This window comes from Emys orbicularis, chromosome 7 (assembly GCF_028017835.1).
Source record: "Emys orbicularis isolate rEmyOrb1 chromosome 7, rEmyOrb1.hap1, whole genome shotgun sequence".
Taxonomy (NCBI): domain Eukaryota; kingdom Metazoa; phylum Chordata; order Testudines; family Emydidae; genus Emys; species Emys orbicularis.
The window spans coordinates 98,057,455-98,073,908 of NC_088689.1; the positions used below are offsets into that span (position 1 = coordinate 98,057,455).

At 61.4% G+C, this 16,454-nt stretch overlaps 1 protein-coding gene across 1 annotated transcript in view; it reads left to right on the plus strand.

Moving 5' to 3' along the window:
• Nucleotides 1-14,124, plus strand: part of SPTBN2 (spectrin beta, non-erythrocytic 2) — a 38,752-nt gene extending 24,628 nt beyond the window's left edge. The window contains exons 15-35 of the mRNA XM_065407734.1: nucleotides 415-1,171; nucleotides 1,589-1,791; nucleotides 2,224-2,314; nucleotides 2,406-2,552; nucleotides 3,256-3,519; nucleotides 3,959-4,183; nucleotides 5,354-5,443; nucleotides 5,807-6,067; nucleotides 6,599-6,729; nucleotides 7,327-7,531; nucleotides 7,980-8,354; nucleotides 8,674-8,918; nucleotides 9,306-9,444; nucleotides 9,788-9,872; nucleotides 10,133-10,329; nucleotides 11,128-11,276; nucleotides 11,715-11,790; nucleotides 12,116-12,354; nucleotides 12,639-12,812; nucleotides 13,027-13,069; nucleotides 13,891-14,124. Coding sequence (XP_065263806.1) covers nucleotides 415-1,171; nucleotides 1,589-1,791; nucleotides 2,224-2,314; nucleotides 2,406-2,552; nucleotides 3,256-3,519; nucleotides 3,959-4,183; nucleotides 5,354-5,443; nucleotides 5,807-6,067; nucleotides 6,599-6,729; nucleotides 7,327-7,531; nucleotides 7,980-8,354; nucleotides 8,674-8,918; nucleotides 9,306-9,444; nucleotides 9,788-9,872; nucleotides 10,133-10,329; nucleotides 11,128-11,276; nucleotides 11,715-11,790; nucleotides 12,116-12,354; nucleotides 12,639-12,812; nucleotides 13,027-13,069; nucleotides 13,891-14,124 — 4,330 coding nt within the window. The remainder of the gene's footprint in view (nucleotides 1-414; nucleotides 1,172-1,588; nucleotides 1,792-2,223; nucleotides 2,315-2,405; nucleotides 2,553-3,255; nucleotides 3,520-3,958; nucleotides 4,184-5,353; nucleotides 5,444-5,806; nucleotides 6,068-6,598; nucleotides 6,730-7,326; nucleotides 7,532-7,979; nucleotides 8,355-8,673; nucleotides 8,919-9,305; nucleotides 9,445-9,787; nucleotides 9,873-10,132; nucleotides 10,330-11,127; nucleotides 11,277-11,714; nucleotides 11,791-12,115; nucleotides 12,355-12,638; nucleotides 12,813-13,026; nucleotides 13,070-13,890) is intronic.
• Nucleotides 14,125-16,454: the final 2,330 nt, after the last annotated feature.

Consider the following 16,454-nt stretch of genomic DNA (forward strand, 5'->3'; position numbering starts at 1 on the left):
TGGGGACGACAGGCGGCTCGGCGCTGAGGAAGACGGGGAGGGCAGGCGGCTTGGCGCCGGTGGGAGACGGGGAGGGCAGGTGGCTCGGCGCCAGGGGGAGACGGGGAGGGCAGGTGGCTCAGTGCGGGGGGGATATGGGGAGGGCAGGAAGCTCGGCGCTGGGGAGGTGGGGGTGGGTGGGGAGAGCACGCTGCTTGGTGTTGGGGGTGGGGGCAGGCAGCTCAGCGTCGGAGGGTGTGTGTGGGGTTCTGACTGACCCATGGGGATGAGAAGGACTCTTGGGGGATCTGCATCCAGCGGCAGGCATTGGGGCTCTGGGGAGGGCTGACTTTGGCAGCGCCAACGTGGGCTTGGCAGCTCCGGGGTGGTCAGTGGGGACAGGCCCCGCACCTACCTCCCTGTCCCCTTCCCCAGGTGGGAGCGGTTCCGCACTCTGGCCGACCAGAAGAAGGCTGCGCTGACCTCAGCCCTGAACATCCAGAACTACTACCTGGAGTGCAATGAGACCAAGTCTTGGATGAGGGAGAAGACCAAGGTGATCGAGTCGACGCAGGAGCTGGGCAATGACCTGGCGGGTGTCATGGCACTGCAGAGGAAGCTGGCGGGCATGGAGCGGGACCTGGAGGCCATCCAGGGCAAGGTGTTGGACCTGCAGGGGGAGGCGGCCGCGCTGGCAGCCGAGCACCCAGGCCAGGCGACGCCCATCCTAGACCAGCTTGCGGACATCAAGGCCGTGTGGGCCGAGCTGCGTGAGACCATGCGGCGGCGCGAGGAGTCACTGGGGGAGGCCAGCAAGCTGCAGGGCTTCCTGCGCGACCTGGATGACTTCCAGGCTTGGCTGTCACGGACACAGACGGCTGTGGCCTCTGAGGATGTGCCGGCCACCCTGGCTGAGGCCGAGCAGCTGCTGAGCCAGCATGAGAGCATCCGTAACGAGATTGAGCACTACAAGGACGACTACCAGAGCATGCGGGCCATGGGTCAGGAGGTGACCCAGGGCCAGACCGATGCCCAGTACATGTTCCTGCAGCAACGCCTACAGGCCCTGGACACTGGCTGGAAGGAGCTGGGCCAGATGTGGGAGAACAGGCACCACCTGCTGTCCCAGGCCTATAGCTTCCAGCTCTTCCTGCGGGACACCAAGCAGGTGGAGGGTGTGCTCAGCAACCAGGTGAGGCTGGGGCGACCGGCATGCCTAGGGGGAGGCTGGTTCTGGTCCTGGAGCTAGGACAGGCCCATGCAGCCCAATATGCCACCCCCGTCTCTGGCCCGGATCAGACCCATGGGCCCATCCAGTCCAGTATTCCCCCCAATATCTGATCAGTCTCCTGGACCTTTCCAGCTTGGTCTTCCCCTCCATCCCCCCATTCCAGTTGCCCCAGACCCCCACCCAAATCCCCATCACTGTATTAGTCCCCCAGGACCCCCAATCACCCCATCCCCACTCACCCCTAGCAGTCTCAGTACCTCTCCATCCCACTGGCCCCTAGTTTCCTCCCTTGGGATCTCCATTTCACACAGGGCAGGGGCCTGGGACATGGGCCAAACCGTGCCCAGTGCCATGCCTGTGTGCGGCTCGCCCCTGCAGGAGTACGTGCTGTCCCACACTGAGATGCCCAGCACCCTGCAAGGGGCAGAGGCTTCCATTAAGAAGCATGAAGATTTCATGACCACCATGGAGGCCAACGGGGAGAAGATCAAGGGGCTGGTGGACGCCGGGCGGAAGCTGATTGTGGGGGACAGCGTCCATGCAGACAAAGTCCAGGAGAAGGTTGACTCCATCGATGGCAGGTGAGAACCCAGCCCCCCAGGGGCTTCTGGGAACACTGTTGTGTCGTTGTCTGGGTTCTATCCCTGCCCTAGGAAGGGATGGGGGGGTCTAGTGGGTTAGAGCAGGGAGTCTGGGTTCTATCCCCAGCTCTGTGATTAGGACAGCTCTCCTTCCCCCTGGAGTTAAAAAGGGAGGACGATACTGAGATTAACGATTGTGATGAGCTAGTAGCTCCTCCCTTGGCCAGAGCCAGGCAAACCTGCCCCAGGAGGTCAGAACAGCCTGTGGGACAGATCTCAGCTTGCCCTGTTCAGAGAGTACAAGTTGCTAGTGCCTGAGGTAGCGAGGAGTCCTCATGAGCCAAGGCAGTGCTGGCACTATGACATACAGAGCACAGGCCCCATCTCACCCTGCAGGTGAGTGTCCCATGAGCCTCTGCTTTCCCTTCCCAGGCACAAGCGGAATCGGGATGCCGCCAATGAGCTGCTGCGGCGGCTGCGGGATAACCGGGAGTTGCAGCACTTCCTGCAGGACTGCCAAGAGGTGAGTGGGGCGGGGACCCGGGGGATGCGGTGGAGGGGCAAGGGGGCCATGGGTCTGGGGATCCTCACTCTGTCCTCTGCCTCCCCACCAGCTCACCCTATGGATCAATGAGAAGATGCTGACAGCCCAGGACATGTCGTATGACGAGGCCCGCAACCTGCACACCAAGTGGCAGAAGCACCAGGCCTTCACGGCCGAGCTGGCTTCCAACAAGGACTGGCTGGACAAGATCGAGAAGGTGGGGGAGGCTGGTGTACGGCAAACTGTGGACGCCCCCATGGCTGCACCCAAACACCATGGCCCTGTCCCCTTGCCATGGACTCACCACCAGGGCATTGCACCAGCATCAGAGATTTGCCCCTTCACAGTGGACTTGCCACAGCATCATGAACCCGACTCCATGGCCACTCCCCAGTGCTATGGACCTGCTCCGTGGCTCTGTCCCCTCTCCATGGACTCATGACCACAGCCTCGCCCTAAGACCATGGCCCTGCCTCTACAGTCCCACCCCTTGCCATGGATCCTCTCACCCCTTGCCATGGACCCTCCCCCTTCTGGTCCCAGAGATGCTGGGGTGTCAGCAGGGCCCCCAGGACTTGTCCCACCAGTTGGGTTGTCTGTGCATGACTGAGCGGGGGAGCTGGGCCTACTGGACTCTGCTCCTCCTGCCTCACACTGAGCCCCCTGCTGGGATAGGGCTGGCCAGGCCCCTGGAGCAGTGGGGCTGGGTGTTAATACACCACTGAGATGAATGGGGCAGGTCCCCCCCTCAGGATCCCTGCAGACTCCATGTGACTGTGATCACATGACTCCAGGAGGCAGGGCACAGGGCTGTAGCAACTTGGCCTTCATCTGGGCTTGGCCATGCCTGCTGGGGCCCAAAGACCCTACAGCACACGCAGGGCCCTGTCCCCCTAACCAGTGCTCTGGGTCCCTGACAGGAGGGGCAGCAGCTAATGGCGGAGAAGCCGGAGCTGGAGCCCGTGGTGAAGGAGAAGCTGGGCAGCCTCCACCGTCTATGGGATGAGCTGGAGTCCACCACCAAGACCAAGGCCCAGTGCCTCTTTGACGCCAACCGGGCCGAGCTCTTCACCCAGAGCTGCTCCGCCCTGGAGGCCTGGCTGGCCGGGCTGCAGGCCCAGCTCCAGTCTGATGACTACGGCAAGGACCTGACCAGCGTCAACATCCTGCTGAAGAAGCAACAGGTCTGGGGTGGTGGGTGCAATAGAGGGGAGGGCAGCCTAGATTCTTGGGGGTGAGGGATGATGGACTCCAAGATGACCCAAAATTCCAGGTCCCAAAGGCCCGTGAGATATGGCAGACCCTGGCCCTCTGACCCTCTCAATCCCAGAACCCATTCTCCTATTTCCAAGGCCTTGGGTATCCCCCGGCAGAGGGAGCCCGCTCCATCAGCCACCGCACTGGAGAACCCTAGACTGGCCTCGTCCCTGACACCACCCCCTCCATGCACCATGGCCCAGAGGTGGGACTGATTGCCTGCAGGATCCCCAAGCACCATGGGGAAACAGAGGGGGACCCGTGGCTGCATCACACCAGTGGGGAGAAGGGCCAGACTCCCTGCTCCCCTTGGGGTGGGGCTCTCTGCTGGAGTCCCCCAGGATGTAACACTCCTCAGCCCCTCAGATGCTGGAGAACCAAATGGACGTGCGGGAGAAGGAGGTGGAGGCCATCCAGTCGCAGGCGCTCGCCCTGAGCCAGGAGGACGCCAATACGGCCGAGGTGGAAGGCAAGTTCCGGGCAGTGGAGGAGAAGTTCCTGGACCTACGGGGCCCGCTGGAGGAGCGCTGCCACAAGCTGCTGGCCTCCAAGGAGGAGCACCAGTTCAACCGTGACCTGGAGGACGAGATCGTGAGTCCCAGGCAGTGCAGGCAGCGCTGCCATGGGGGAGAGGTTGGGAAATGGGGCCCGGAGAGGGGAGACGGGAATGAGATCCAGCCCCAGAGGCTGCTGCCTTTTACTCCATGGGCCTCAGCCTAGAATTACAGGAGTGCAGAGCCCCATTGCTGCACCCAGCACTCCCCCATGCCAGGGAGCAGGGTGGGGGGCATCTAGGCTGGGTTTCTTCTGCAGGCCACTGTGCCCCCTGGACAGTATTGGAGCTTAATGATGGGTCCCTATCAGGGACAAGCACTAAGCCCTGGGTCTCTAATGAGGCAGATCCGAGTCTCAGTTATGGAGCCACACTGCCTTTCAGAATGAATGTGCTAGATCTTTGGGCTTGGCTATGCTGCCGCGCTCCGCACTGCCCTCCAGAACCAGAGACAGAGCCCACGCCCCTCCCAGGGCTCAGGAGAGAACGCTGGAGTCCTGACTCCCAGCCCGCCTGTTCCAGCCCACTACACCTCATGCCCCTCCCAGAGCCAGGGAGAGAACCCAGGAGTCCTGACTCCCAGTGTTCTAGTGCTGTTGAACAAATAGAGCCCTCACTGGCTAAGTGTGAGTCTCCATCCCCCTCCAGTGGCCAGTCCTTGCTACACCTGCCGGTGACGCCCTTTAGCTTCAGCAGTGGGGCTCTGTGCAGCATATGTGGGGGTCCCACCCTGGCTGGTGACAAGTGGATGGGGTGGGGGGTCAGGCTGGGTCCACGGGATGGACTTTTGCGTGGGAGGGAAAAAAATTTTAAACTGGGAAATTCCATTAATCTCCCACCCCGATATTCAGACTGCAATGTTGAGGGGGAGGGGCTGCCAGGTTTGAGGCTGCCCATGCATGGACCCCCTTGCAGCCCCTGTCCCATGCGACATCCCCCACTCTGTGTGCTCCCCGTGCAGCCCCCATGCATCCCCCTACCCTGCACACACTTCATGCATCCCCCTACCCTGCACACACCCCTGTGCAGCCCCCCATGCATCCCCCACCCTGTGCAGACCCCCATGTGCACCCCCATGAAACCCCCATGCATCTCCCACCCTGCACAGTTTTCCCTGCATCCCCCACTGTGCCCACTGTGAACCCCCCATGCAGTCCCCCCATGTGCCCCTCATGTGCCTCTGACCCTGCTCCACGTTGTGCTTTCAGCTGTGGGTGAGGGAACGGATGCCCATGGCCATCTCCACCGACCATGGCAAGGACCTGCCCACCGTCCAGCTGCTGATAAAGAAGAACCAGGTGTGGTTCCAGGCTGGGGAGGGACTGGGGGGCTGGAGTCTGCTCACCCCACTCAGTGCTAGAGGTGCTCCCTACCTCATGCAGGCTTGACAAGGCAGGAGTAGGGGGTTGGGGGCAGGGGGAATATGAAAGGAGGCGGGGGTGGGGGAGAATTGGCACGGGAGGGGGGGTGAATTGGGGGAGGGTCAGAAGAGTGGTGAGGCCTGGGAGTGGACGTACCATGACCCCCCCTTCCTCTCTGCTCCCAGACTCTACTGAAAGAGCACTCTGAAGGCCGGGGAGGGTCAGGAGCGGGGGGGCTCAGCATAGGGGAGAGGGTGATGGCCACACTCTGACCCCCCTCGCCCATGATCCCTGCCCCAGACCCTGCAGAAGGAGATCCAGGGCCATGAGCCGCGCGTGGAGGAGCTGCTGGGGCGGCGGGCAGGGCTGGCACGCTGCGGGCCCGTGGAGCGGGTGGAAGAGCTGCGGGAGGCCTGGCGGGAGCTGAGGCACCAGGCGGAGCTGCGGCACCAGCGCCTGGAGCGGGCACACGCTGCCCAGCAGTTCTACTTCGATGTAGCTGAAGCCGAGGCCTGGATGGGGGAGCAGGAGCTGCACATGATGTCCCAGGAGAAGGCCAAGGTCTGGGGAAAAGGGAGTGGAGCCCGCCCCCATGGGAACCAGGTGTACCCCTACACCCACTGGGTCCCCCCCCCCCCCCCCCCCGCAACTGTTGTGCACGATGTCCCAAGAAAAGGCAAAGGTGTGCGGGGGGCACAGAGCCCAGCCTGCCCCACCCTCTCTCTGCCTCTGAGAGCCCCCTTGCTCCCCGATACCCAGGGGAGCCGGGGTGCCTCTCACTCGCTTGGTGCCACCCCCTGACCACAGAAGCTGCACATGATGTCTCAGGAGAAGGCTGAGGTCTGGGGTCATGGACCCCACCCTGCTCCTGGATGTCTTGCATCCACCCTGACCCCCCCGCACCTGTGAAAGCCAGTGGGCCTGTGAGAGCTGAGTGACCCTCAGCCTGACCACCGTCCTAGGAGCTGGGAACAGCCCTGCCCACCCGCTCCCTTTGCCCCTGCATCCTGGCACCCACGTCCATCCCCCTCTTTGCCCCTGTGTCATGGCACCCTCCATCCCGCTCTGATGCCTGGTGTCCGGCACCCACAGGATGAGCTGATTGCCCAGGCCATGGTGAAGAAGCACCTGGTGATGGAGCAGGCGCTGGATGACTACGCCCAGACCATCCACCAACTCTCCAACCAGAGCCGCGACATGGTGGCCAGTGAGCACCCAGAGAGGTAAGCCCCCCCCCCCCCCCCCGTGCCCCTTCCCTCCCACAGTGGGCACAGATCCAGGTCCCATGGCCCTGTGCTACTGGGGGGCAGTGAGTCCATAGCCTCCCATGGGTTGCCAGGAGCCCAGTCCAAAGCCCTGTCCCTCCGCCCTACTGAACCCAAGTGTCCCCTCAGCTGAGCCTGAGCCCAGCTGAATGCTGCTTGTGCCTGCATCACAGACCTTGTGGCCCAACGCTCTCTGCCCAGGCACCACTCGCCATGGCTGCGCATGGAGAGAGGGGCACCGTGGCTGTCCAGGGGAGATCAGATCTGGAACCTACAGTCCCTCTTGCTTGGGATAGAGGCAGGGACTCCCTTAGCAATATGGCCCCCTTCCTCCTGTTTGGCATGGCCCGCCCCAACCCTGGCACAGCCCCGTCGAGCGTGCCATGGCCCATTCCAGCACAGCCCCTACAGCATGGGACCCCCCAGCCTCTTGGGCAGCACATTAGCCCCAGGGCTTTCCCAGCTCTTGGGCCCCTGCTCCCTGGCAGTGCTGCCACTTCCAGTCGGCGAGGGGCAGGCACCGCCCTGTGGCTCAAGTGGCTCTTCCCCCTGCAGTGAGCGGCTCACCCTGCGCCAGGGCCAGGTGGACAAGCTGTACGCCAGCCTGAAGGACCTGGCAGAGGAGCGGCGGGGGAAGCTGCAGGAGCACCAGCGCCTCTGCCAGCTCAAGCGTGACGTGGATGACCTGGAGCAGTGGATCTCGGAGCGCGAGGTGGTGGCTGCCTCCCACGAGCTGGGGCAGGACTACGAGCATGTGACTGTGAGTGCCCGGTACTGAGCAGGGGGAGCTAGACTGGTCCCTGCTGGGCCATGTCAGTCTGAAGTGTGCTAGACTGGTCCACACTGAGCTATCCTGCTCTGTACTGGGTGATACTGGTCAGTCTGGACTGAGATAGACTGGTCCATGCTGAGCCATCCCAGTCTCCGCTAGGCTGGGCTCCTGTGCGGTCTGGTGCTAGAGCCCGGCTGGCTACCCAGTGTGGCGTAGCCTCTGTGCAGCACTAGCCGAGGTAGCCCTACATGGAGCCCAGCTGGAGCAGCCTCATGCGCTTGGGGCCCATCACCTCCCTCAGTGCCCCTCCCACCCCTCAAGCCCGTCCCTTCTCCTGTCTGCCCTTTCCTGACCCCCTCTCCAACTCCCCCGAGACCTGGGTCCCATCACTGCCCCCAGCAGGCCCGTGGCCTTCCTGACCCTTCTCTTTCCCCAGATGCTGCGGGACAAGTTCCGGGAGTTCTCCCGGGACACCAGTAACATCGGGCAGGAGCGCGTGGACGCCGTGAACCTGCTGGCGGATGAGCTGATCTCATCAGGGCACTCGGAGAACGCCACCATTGCCGAGTGGAAGGACGGGCTCAACGATGCCTGGGCCGACCTGCTGGAGCTCATCGACACCCGCAGCCAGATGCTGGCAGCTTCCTATGAGCTGCACCGCTTCTACCACGACGCTCGCCAGACGCTGGCGCAGGTGCAACACAAGCAGAAGCAGCTGCCCGACGAGGTGGGGCGCGACCTGAACACGGCCGAGGCCATGCAGCGCATGCACTCAGCCTACGAGCATGACATCCAGGCGCTCAGCGCACAGGTACTGCCAGCCGCAGGGGAGAGGGGGATGGCGGCAGGGTCTGCGGCAGCGGGAGGGGAACCGTGTGGGATGGGGAGGGGATGTGGGGTAGGATCTGGTGTGGGGAAGGGGAGGGGAGCAGGGGAGGCTGGGGGCAGGATCTGGGGGGTCTGGGGCAGGGGAGGAGAGCAAGATGGGGCATGGGGTAGGGAAAGGGAGATGGGCAGGATGGAGTGTGGGGCAGTGTCAGGGATTCCTCTCTCTACACACACTTCCCCCATGAATGGGAAGGGCGGCATGGGGTGGGGGCAGGAGGCCACTCTGACCCCCGGCTCCCCAGGTGAAACAGGTGCAAGAGGACGCGATGCGGCTGCAGAAGGCCTACGCGGGTGAGAAGGCCGATGACATCCGGCGGCATGAGCAGGCTGTGAGCGAGGCCTGGGCCGAGCTGCTGAGCAGCAGCCAAGGCCGCCGGCAGCTGCTGCTCGACACCGTGGACAAGTTCCGCTTCTTCAAGATGGTGCGAGACCTGATGCTGTGGATGGACGGGGTGCACCTGCAGATCGACGCCCAGGAGAAGCCCAGGTGAGCAGGGCGCCCCCAGAGCACGGACTGGGATAGCCCAGCCCAGACTGGCGTGGCCCAGTGTAGGTCAATATAGCTCAGCATAGCTCACCCAGCCTAGCAGAGACTGGGATGGCTCAGTATGGACCAGACTGACCAGTATCGCCCAGTACAGACCAATATAGCTCAGCGTGGCCCAGTCTATCCCAGTTCAGATTGACATGGCCCAGCACAGACCAGTATAGCTCAGGACAGACTGGCCAGGCCTCCACCCCAGCCAGCATGGGCCAGTGGACACAGGTCTGAAGACTGGAGTGCATCGCCTGGGCCCAGCCGGCAAGTAGGGAGTGGGGGTCTGTTTGCCAGCTCAGCCATGCTGGAGGGTATCTCCTTTTCCTCCTCCCCCAGGGACGTGTCCTCGGCTGACCTGGTCATCAAGAACCACCAAGGGATCAAGGCTGAGGTGGAGGCCCGGACGGACAGCTTCAATGCCTGCATAGCCATGGGCACCGCCCTGCTGGACAAGGGCCACTATGCTTCTGACAAGGTGAGACCCCCAGGCGACACCCCCCATGCCCCTGCCACCCCAGCACTGCCCCCTGACACTGCCCCCAGGTGTTGTGTGGACCGGGTGTCTTGGGTCCCCTCTAGTTCATACCCGCACCTCTATGCTGGGATCCAGGTCAGGATCCTCTCCAGTGTGTTCCCAAGTCATCCCCCAAAATGCCACTCTCCTCCGTGGGGTTTACGTCCCCCATTGCGATCCATTCCTCACCCCCAATCATTTGACTGGGCCCTAGTTCCTAGCAGTGGGACCATGTGACCAACAGAAGTGTGGTGGTTCCTCCAGGGTGGGCCCCCCACTTTCCTGAGCTAGCCCCTCTGCTCAGATTTCAGAGAAGCTGGCCCAGCTGCAGGAGCAGCGCAAGGAGATCGGAGACCGGTGGCAGGAGAAGATGGACTGGCTGCAGATTGGTTAGTGAGGAGAAGGGGCAGGGAAGGGACTCTGTGTGTCGGGAGGGCACCAAGGAGGGAAAGGGGAAGCAGCACAGGTATAGTGTTGAATCTGATGTGGTAGGGTGCAGAGGGGTGCAGTGGGGAGATCCGTACTCCTGGGTTCTATCCCCAGCACCATGAGGGGAATGGGGTCTAGTGGGTTGCTGGGGGCTGGCAGCTTGGATTTCTGGGCTCCTGTCCCCGGCACTGCCCCACACATCTGGGCTGTCCCCCTGCAGTTATGGAGGTGCTGATGTTCGGGCGCGATGCCAGCATGGCTGAGGCCTGGCTGTCCAGCCAGGAGCCCATCGTGCGCTCAGCTGAGCTGGGCAGGAACGTGGACGAGGTGGAGAATCTCATCAAGAGGCACGAGGGCTTCCAGAAGTTGGCCGCTGCCTGGGAGGAGCGCTTCCTGGCACTGGAAAAGCTCACCACGGTGAGAGCCCTGCCTGGGGTTGGGGGGCCCTTGGTGTGTGCCCGGGGCGGGGGTGCTGCACCCCCACACGTGGCCTCCTGAGGCCCTTGGCTTTGCCTTGGTGGGACACTGCCCGCCCACACAGCTCACACAGCTCCCTGTGCTCTTCCCGAGCCCTGGCCCGGGGTGGGGATGTCTCCATGGGCCTGAGGTAGCCACAGAGGCCACCAATTGGAACTAAGGCCTGAGACCCACCCAACTTGGTGAATAGAGTCTCCAATGGGTGTGTTTGTGTTGAGTCTGTATGATGGATCAGAACCAGAACCCTGGATCTGGACTCCTGCCCTGGAGCGGGTCTGATCTGAGTTCTGCCCCTTGAGCCTGTCTCTGCCAGGCCAATAAGAGCCGCAGTCCCAATTCTGGAGCACCTTTCACTCTGAGGAGGTGTCAATCCCAGCTTTGCCCCTCAGGGCCTATCTCGTATAGGTCAGACCCCTGGACCCTCTTGAGTGAGTTGTGGGCAGCTCAGCCACTGTGGCTCATCTCTTGCCAAATGGATCAGAACTGGAACCCCAGTTTGGAATGCCTTGGCACTGGGGGCAGGTTCCCAGCTCTGCCTCTGGGCGCCCACCTTGATATGGATCAGAACCAGACCCCTGGTCTGGCCCCTCTGGTTGGTGTCCTATGGAACTGCCACTCCCTACCCCAAGCCCTGCACTGTGCCATGTGGAGGCATGCCCCTGGCCTGCGTGCCCAGCCTGGGGGCCTTGTCAGGAGGGACTGGGCTGTTCCATCTCTGCGTGCCCCTCTCCCCTGCAGCTGGAGGAGAAGGAGCGGCTGCGGCAGGAGGAGGAGGAGAGGAGGAAGAGGCGGCCTCCAACACCACCTGAGCCAGAGCCCGAGGTCACGGTGCAGCCACTGCTGCTCCCTGACAGCCAGCAGGGGCCAGGACTGAGCAATGCTGACGGGTGAGAGCAGAGCCCGGCCTAGAGCACCAGCTGTGTAGGGGGTTGGCATCGAGGGGAGGACAGCATGGGGGAAGAATGGGAAGGGGTCCTGGCATCAGGGGAGGAGGGCAGCATGGGGAGCACAGGCTGGCAGGAAGTCCCAGTAATGGGGGGTACATCCTGGAGTGGCAGCAAGGTTGGTGGTGGTCCTTAGAATCATAGAACATCAGGGTTGGAAGGGCCCTCAGGAGGTCATCTAGTCCAACCCCCTGCTCAAAGCAGGACCAATCCCCAGACAGATTTTTGCCCCAAATCCCTAAATGGCCCCCTTAAGGATTGAACTCACAACCCTGGGTTTAGCAGGCCAATGCTCAAACCACTGAGCTATCCCTCCCCCCTTTCTCATGGGTCTCTACCAGCCTCTAATGCTCACTCTTGTCCCATTCCCCCCCGCCCCAGGACTTCCACTCTGCAGACCCGTCTCCCAGAGCTGCCTGCTGTGAATGGGATCTACCCTGACTCCGAGTCCCCGCAGGTAATGCAGCTTCCCCAGACGCAGCCCCCCAGCCAGGGCTGCCTTGGGACCAGAAGGGCCCACAGACAGCAGCTGGGCTAAGGTGCCCAATTCTGGAACGGGGTGTGTGTGTGAGGGGAGATACCAGCCTCTGCCACCTTCAGCCCCATCCACTCCATGTTACAGCTCGGACTCCTGGGTTCTATCCCCAGCTCTGGGAGGGAAGTGGGGTCTGGAGAGGGTCAGCTGGGCTGGTGGGGCAGAGCCTGGAGAGGTGGACAGCTCCCCCAGGCAGGAGGAATCCAGGAGCTGTGCTCCCTGTCACAGACCTGTTCTGTCCCTCCAGATGCCCGAGATGGAGGAGGTGACAAGCGGAGCCCGGCTGGATACATTGGCCGAGGAGAAGGAGCACAGCCCTGCCCCCTCGCCCAAGGCCCGCACCAAGCTGCCGGCACTCACCCCTGAGCCTGCCCATTCGGCCACGCTGCCGCTCCGATCACCAGACCCCACTGCCCAGGAGCACCTGGAGGGGGCACTGTGCCGCAAGCAGGAGATGGAAGCCCAGGGCAAGAAGGCAGCCAACAGGTGAGAGAAGCTCTGCCCCTTCCTTGACTGGGGGAGCCTGGGGACCACCTGCCAGGGCCTTCAATGTAGAGCTCTGGGGCTGTGTCATGTTGCCCAGGGCCCTGGATGGTGTCACTGATGGCTGTGTGCTCCACCTCCTGCCCCTCCCGCCTGCACTGATGGCTCTATCCTACCCCTGGTCTCCTTGCAGTGATGGCTCTGTGCTCCCCTGCCAGCTGTGCTGATGGCTCTGAGCTCTTCCCTCTCCCCATGGCTGTTCTGACAGCTCTGTGCTTCCTCCCAAGGTCCTGGCAGAACGTATACTGTGTCCTGCACAAAGGCAGCCTAGGCTTCTACAAAGACGCCAAGAACGCCAGCCATGGCGTCCCCTACCATGGCGAGGTGCCCATCAGCCTGCAGGGGGCGCAGTGCAACGTGGCACTGGACTACAAGAAACGCAAGCATGTCTTCAAGCTGGGGTAGGAGCGGCCTCTGTGGCAGACACACAGAGTGGGCAGTGGAGGGACTGCAGCCCACGGGTGCAGGGGAGGAGGGAACGCAGTGGAGGGGACTGTGTCAGTATGAGAAGGCAGGGACCTGGTAGAGGGGATAGGCTGAAGGGAACAGGGCACAAGGCAGGGTTTGGCTCAGCCATAGGGAGGTGACATAACATGTGTTTTTTCCTCTCTGCAGGTTGAGTGACGGCAAAGAGTATTTATTCCAGGCCAAGGACGAGGTGAGTCCCTTACGCACCAGGGCGTTGCTTGTCCTGTCCACATGAGGGCACCCCTAGCCTCTGAGCTCCTCCTAGTGCTCCTAGGTTTATGCGCGCGTGTAACCCACACACCTCCTGGGTGTGGTGCTGGCACCGAGACCACTTAGAGATTAATGAGTCTGCTACAGCCTTAGCTAACGGCCGTGTGGCTTTTAGCTCATGCAGTAGAGGCTCATGCACTAAGCTCCAGAGGTCCCAGGTTGGATCCCGCACACTGACGACTGGGATCTGTCGGTGTTACAGGCTCATGCCGCCACCCGCTGGGGGATCCAAGTCTGCCATGCTGTAATGTCTCTCTCTCTAGTGGAGAAGGTCTGGAGGGGGCAGAGAGGGCTAACTCCACAGCCCCTCCTCCGTGCACCTGGGGCCAGTAGCCAAACACCTGGGTTACAGATTACAGGACTCTCCCAGTCCTTCAGCCATGCTCGCCAGTGTTCTGGACCTTCCGCCTTGCCCCATTCCAGCCCTAGAGCCCTCCCCCAGATATCCCTGCCCATTCTGCTCTGCCCCCTACCATCCTGAGTTGCATGCTTCCTGTGCTCCACCCTCTCCCAGTCCCTTTGCCTCATCAGCTCTGAATCCTGGGCCCTACCCCAGAGCTCTGCCCAACTCTGTCCCCTCCCAGACTTCCGGATCCACCCTGTCTGTGCCCCAAAGTCCCACCCCTCTGCCTTGCCAACCCCTCCTGGTGCCCCGCCTCTCCCAGAGCCAGTGCCCTGCCCTCTTTGTGCTCCAGTTCCCTGCCCCAACCCGCGGCTGACAGCTCCTTCTCTTTCCCCCAGGCTGAAATGAGCACCTGGATGCGGGTGATCAATGCCTCGGTGGCCTGCACCCCGACACCCCAGCAGGACACGGAGGACCCGCCCTCACTCACTGGCAAGGGCATGACGCGGGCCATGAGCATGCCACCCGTGTCCCCCAACAGCGCTGCTGAGGTCTCTGTGGCCCTGCGCAGCAAGGACGGCAAGGAGAAGGACCGAGAAAAGAGATTCAGCTTCTTCAAGAAGAAGCAATAGGGTCTGGGGGGCTCACTACTGGAGGGGCTGCCGGAGGGGCACTGCCCGGCTATTTAATCCATGGAACTGATGGAAGGACATGGGATGGGACAAGGGGCTCTGCACGGGGGGGGCAGGCTCTGGGCTCCAGACGGATCGGAGCAGGGAGTGAAACTCTGGGTCCTGGGTGGGGATGCTGCATTTTTGATTGGTAGCTGTGCTAATGTGACAGTTTGAACCAACCCTCCCACCCTGGGAGCCGTTGCTGACTCCCCCATTCACTGGGGAATACTGGAGTTGCTGGAATGCATCAGCCATGAAGCCAAGCTGGGGAAAACCTCCCTGTGACCTTCCGCACAGCGGAGGAGCAGCATTAGGGTTGCCAGGCTGTGGGGGAAGGGTATTTAGGTTGCCAGGACACAGGCATGGTGGGGGAGGGGCATTTGGGCTGATGCACAAGTGGGGGCATGTTTGACTTGCTTTACTTCCTCCCGTCTCTCTGATCCATGAACCTTCTCTCCTTGCTGCTCCCATCTCCCGGAGCTGCCCTAGTGTGGGGTGGTACATCTTCCCCCACCCCTTTCCTACAGCTGCTCTACAATAGCAGATCCTGTGGCAGGGTCCCTGGTGTATCCGTACCTCAGTGAGGCCCCCACCCCTGTGCCCCCTGCTTTGCAGACAGCCACACCCTCGCAGGGAAGCTGGACAGGATGGGGATGGGATCAGGTTCCCAGGGCTGGGGCTCTGTCTTTGGAGTGAGGTTATTTTTGCTTGCAAACAGCAGCAGTACCAGGGATTCCCTGCCTGAGGATGCAGACAGCTGTGGCGGGCAGTTCTCTCACTGCCCTTCTCACACTGAGGGCTTTGCTGTCCAAGGTGGGCATGGGATTCCCAGAGGGGCTGAACTCCCCCAAACAATGGACTTCAGAGCAGGGGGACTCAGTGCTTCTGGCAATCCAGCACCTAAGCGCTGAAGAACTTACAAAGGGGGAGCCCTGATCCTCATTGACGGTCGAGGGGGCTGGGCTCCTGGTGTCTCTGGAAATCTCCCTGCTGTGTGGGGCCTTTGAACTGAGACAGGGTGTCTCTCACCAAGCAACCACACTTGGCTAGCAGAATCACTGGGTGGGATCCTCTAGCCAGGGTTACCCAGGGCAGGCAGAGGTCAGGCTGGATGCTCAGAATTGTCTCCTCTGGCCTGTTAAACAGTTGAGCTAAAAATCCATCCCCTGTTCAGTAGGTGGCTGCCCTTTTGACTTCCCCAGTATTCTAACCCCACTGGGTCTCCAGTCATTCATAGGATTTCCTGGGGTGAATTGGGGGAAAGATTCCCTCCTCCCCACCAGTGCCCAATCTGGTCTCTTTTTCCACCCACCCCTCCCAAGCCCTGGCTGGTTTCCTTTGCCTTTATCTCCCAGTCTGTGGCCCAGAAATGATTTGTGCCTTCCTGCTATGAGTGGTTGCTCTCTGCCTCCCCTGGTCTTCCCTGTCTAAGGAGAAACCCTACCCCTGCCAGGGTAGGGCACTGTGGCTCCCTCGCCCCTATGACTGTGAAATGAGCCAAGTCTCCTCCCTTTTCTGGGGCCCTGGGGGACAGGCAGCTTGGAGCTCGAGGGGTGGGCAGGATTGCAGAACTGGATGGTGGCGGGGCCTGCTTCCTGCAGCGGGAGGCCTGGAAACAAGATGTCGCTGCTGCATTTGGACCCGTGACTTCGCTCCTCGCACCCCCTGGCTGGAACATCCCCTGAGCGCATCCTGGTGATCTTTCTGTGCTTGTGGGAAACATTATTCATGTGTTTGCAGTGGCATCTGTTCCAGTTTTTGACAGAAACTCTGAAATAAAAGAGTCTATGTAGAGACCAAGAGGCTTTGTTTCCCAGCAGGAATGGGGACTAGAGCATGTCTGCTCACACAACTTCCCCGGGGGCTGATGGGCACGGCGGGTGCAGTTAATGCAGGAGTATCACACATGCAGCCACGTGGTGTCACAGTGCAAGTGCAACTAGCTCCCAGGACCGTTGCAACACAAATAACTGAAGACAATAACGGCATAGTGGCCTGTTGCTAGCTGGAGCGTGCCCAGCTTCCAACCACCGGGTCATATGTGGCCACCACTGGCCATTTACAAGTAGGTTTGGCAGGGGGTTGTTGGTTTTTTAAATAATTTTTGGGGATAATATCGATGTTTATTTTAAGCATTTTTTTCTGTTTTTATCCATTTAAATATTCACAGTTGCGGGAGATGGTGGAGGGTCAGACATGGGGGTCGGTCAATTATGTAGTAGCAACAGAGGCTGAGATTCAAAAAGCTTTATGAACAGGAGTACTTGTGGCACCGTAGAGACTAACAA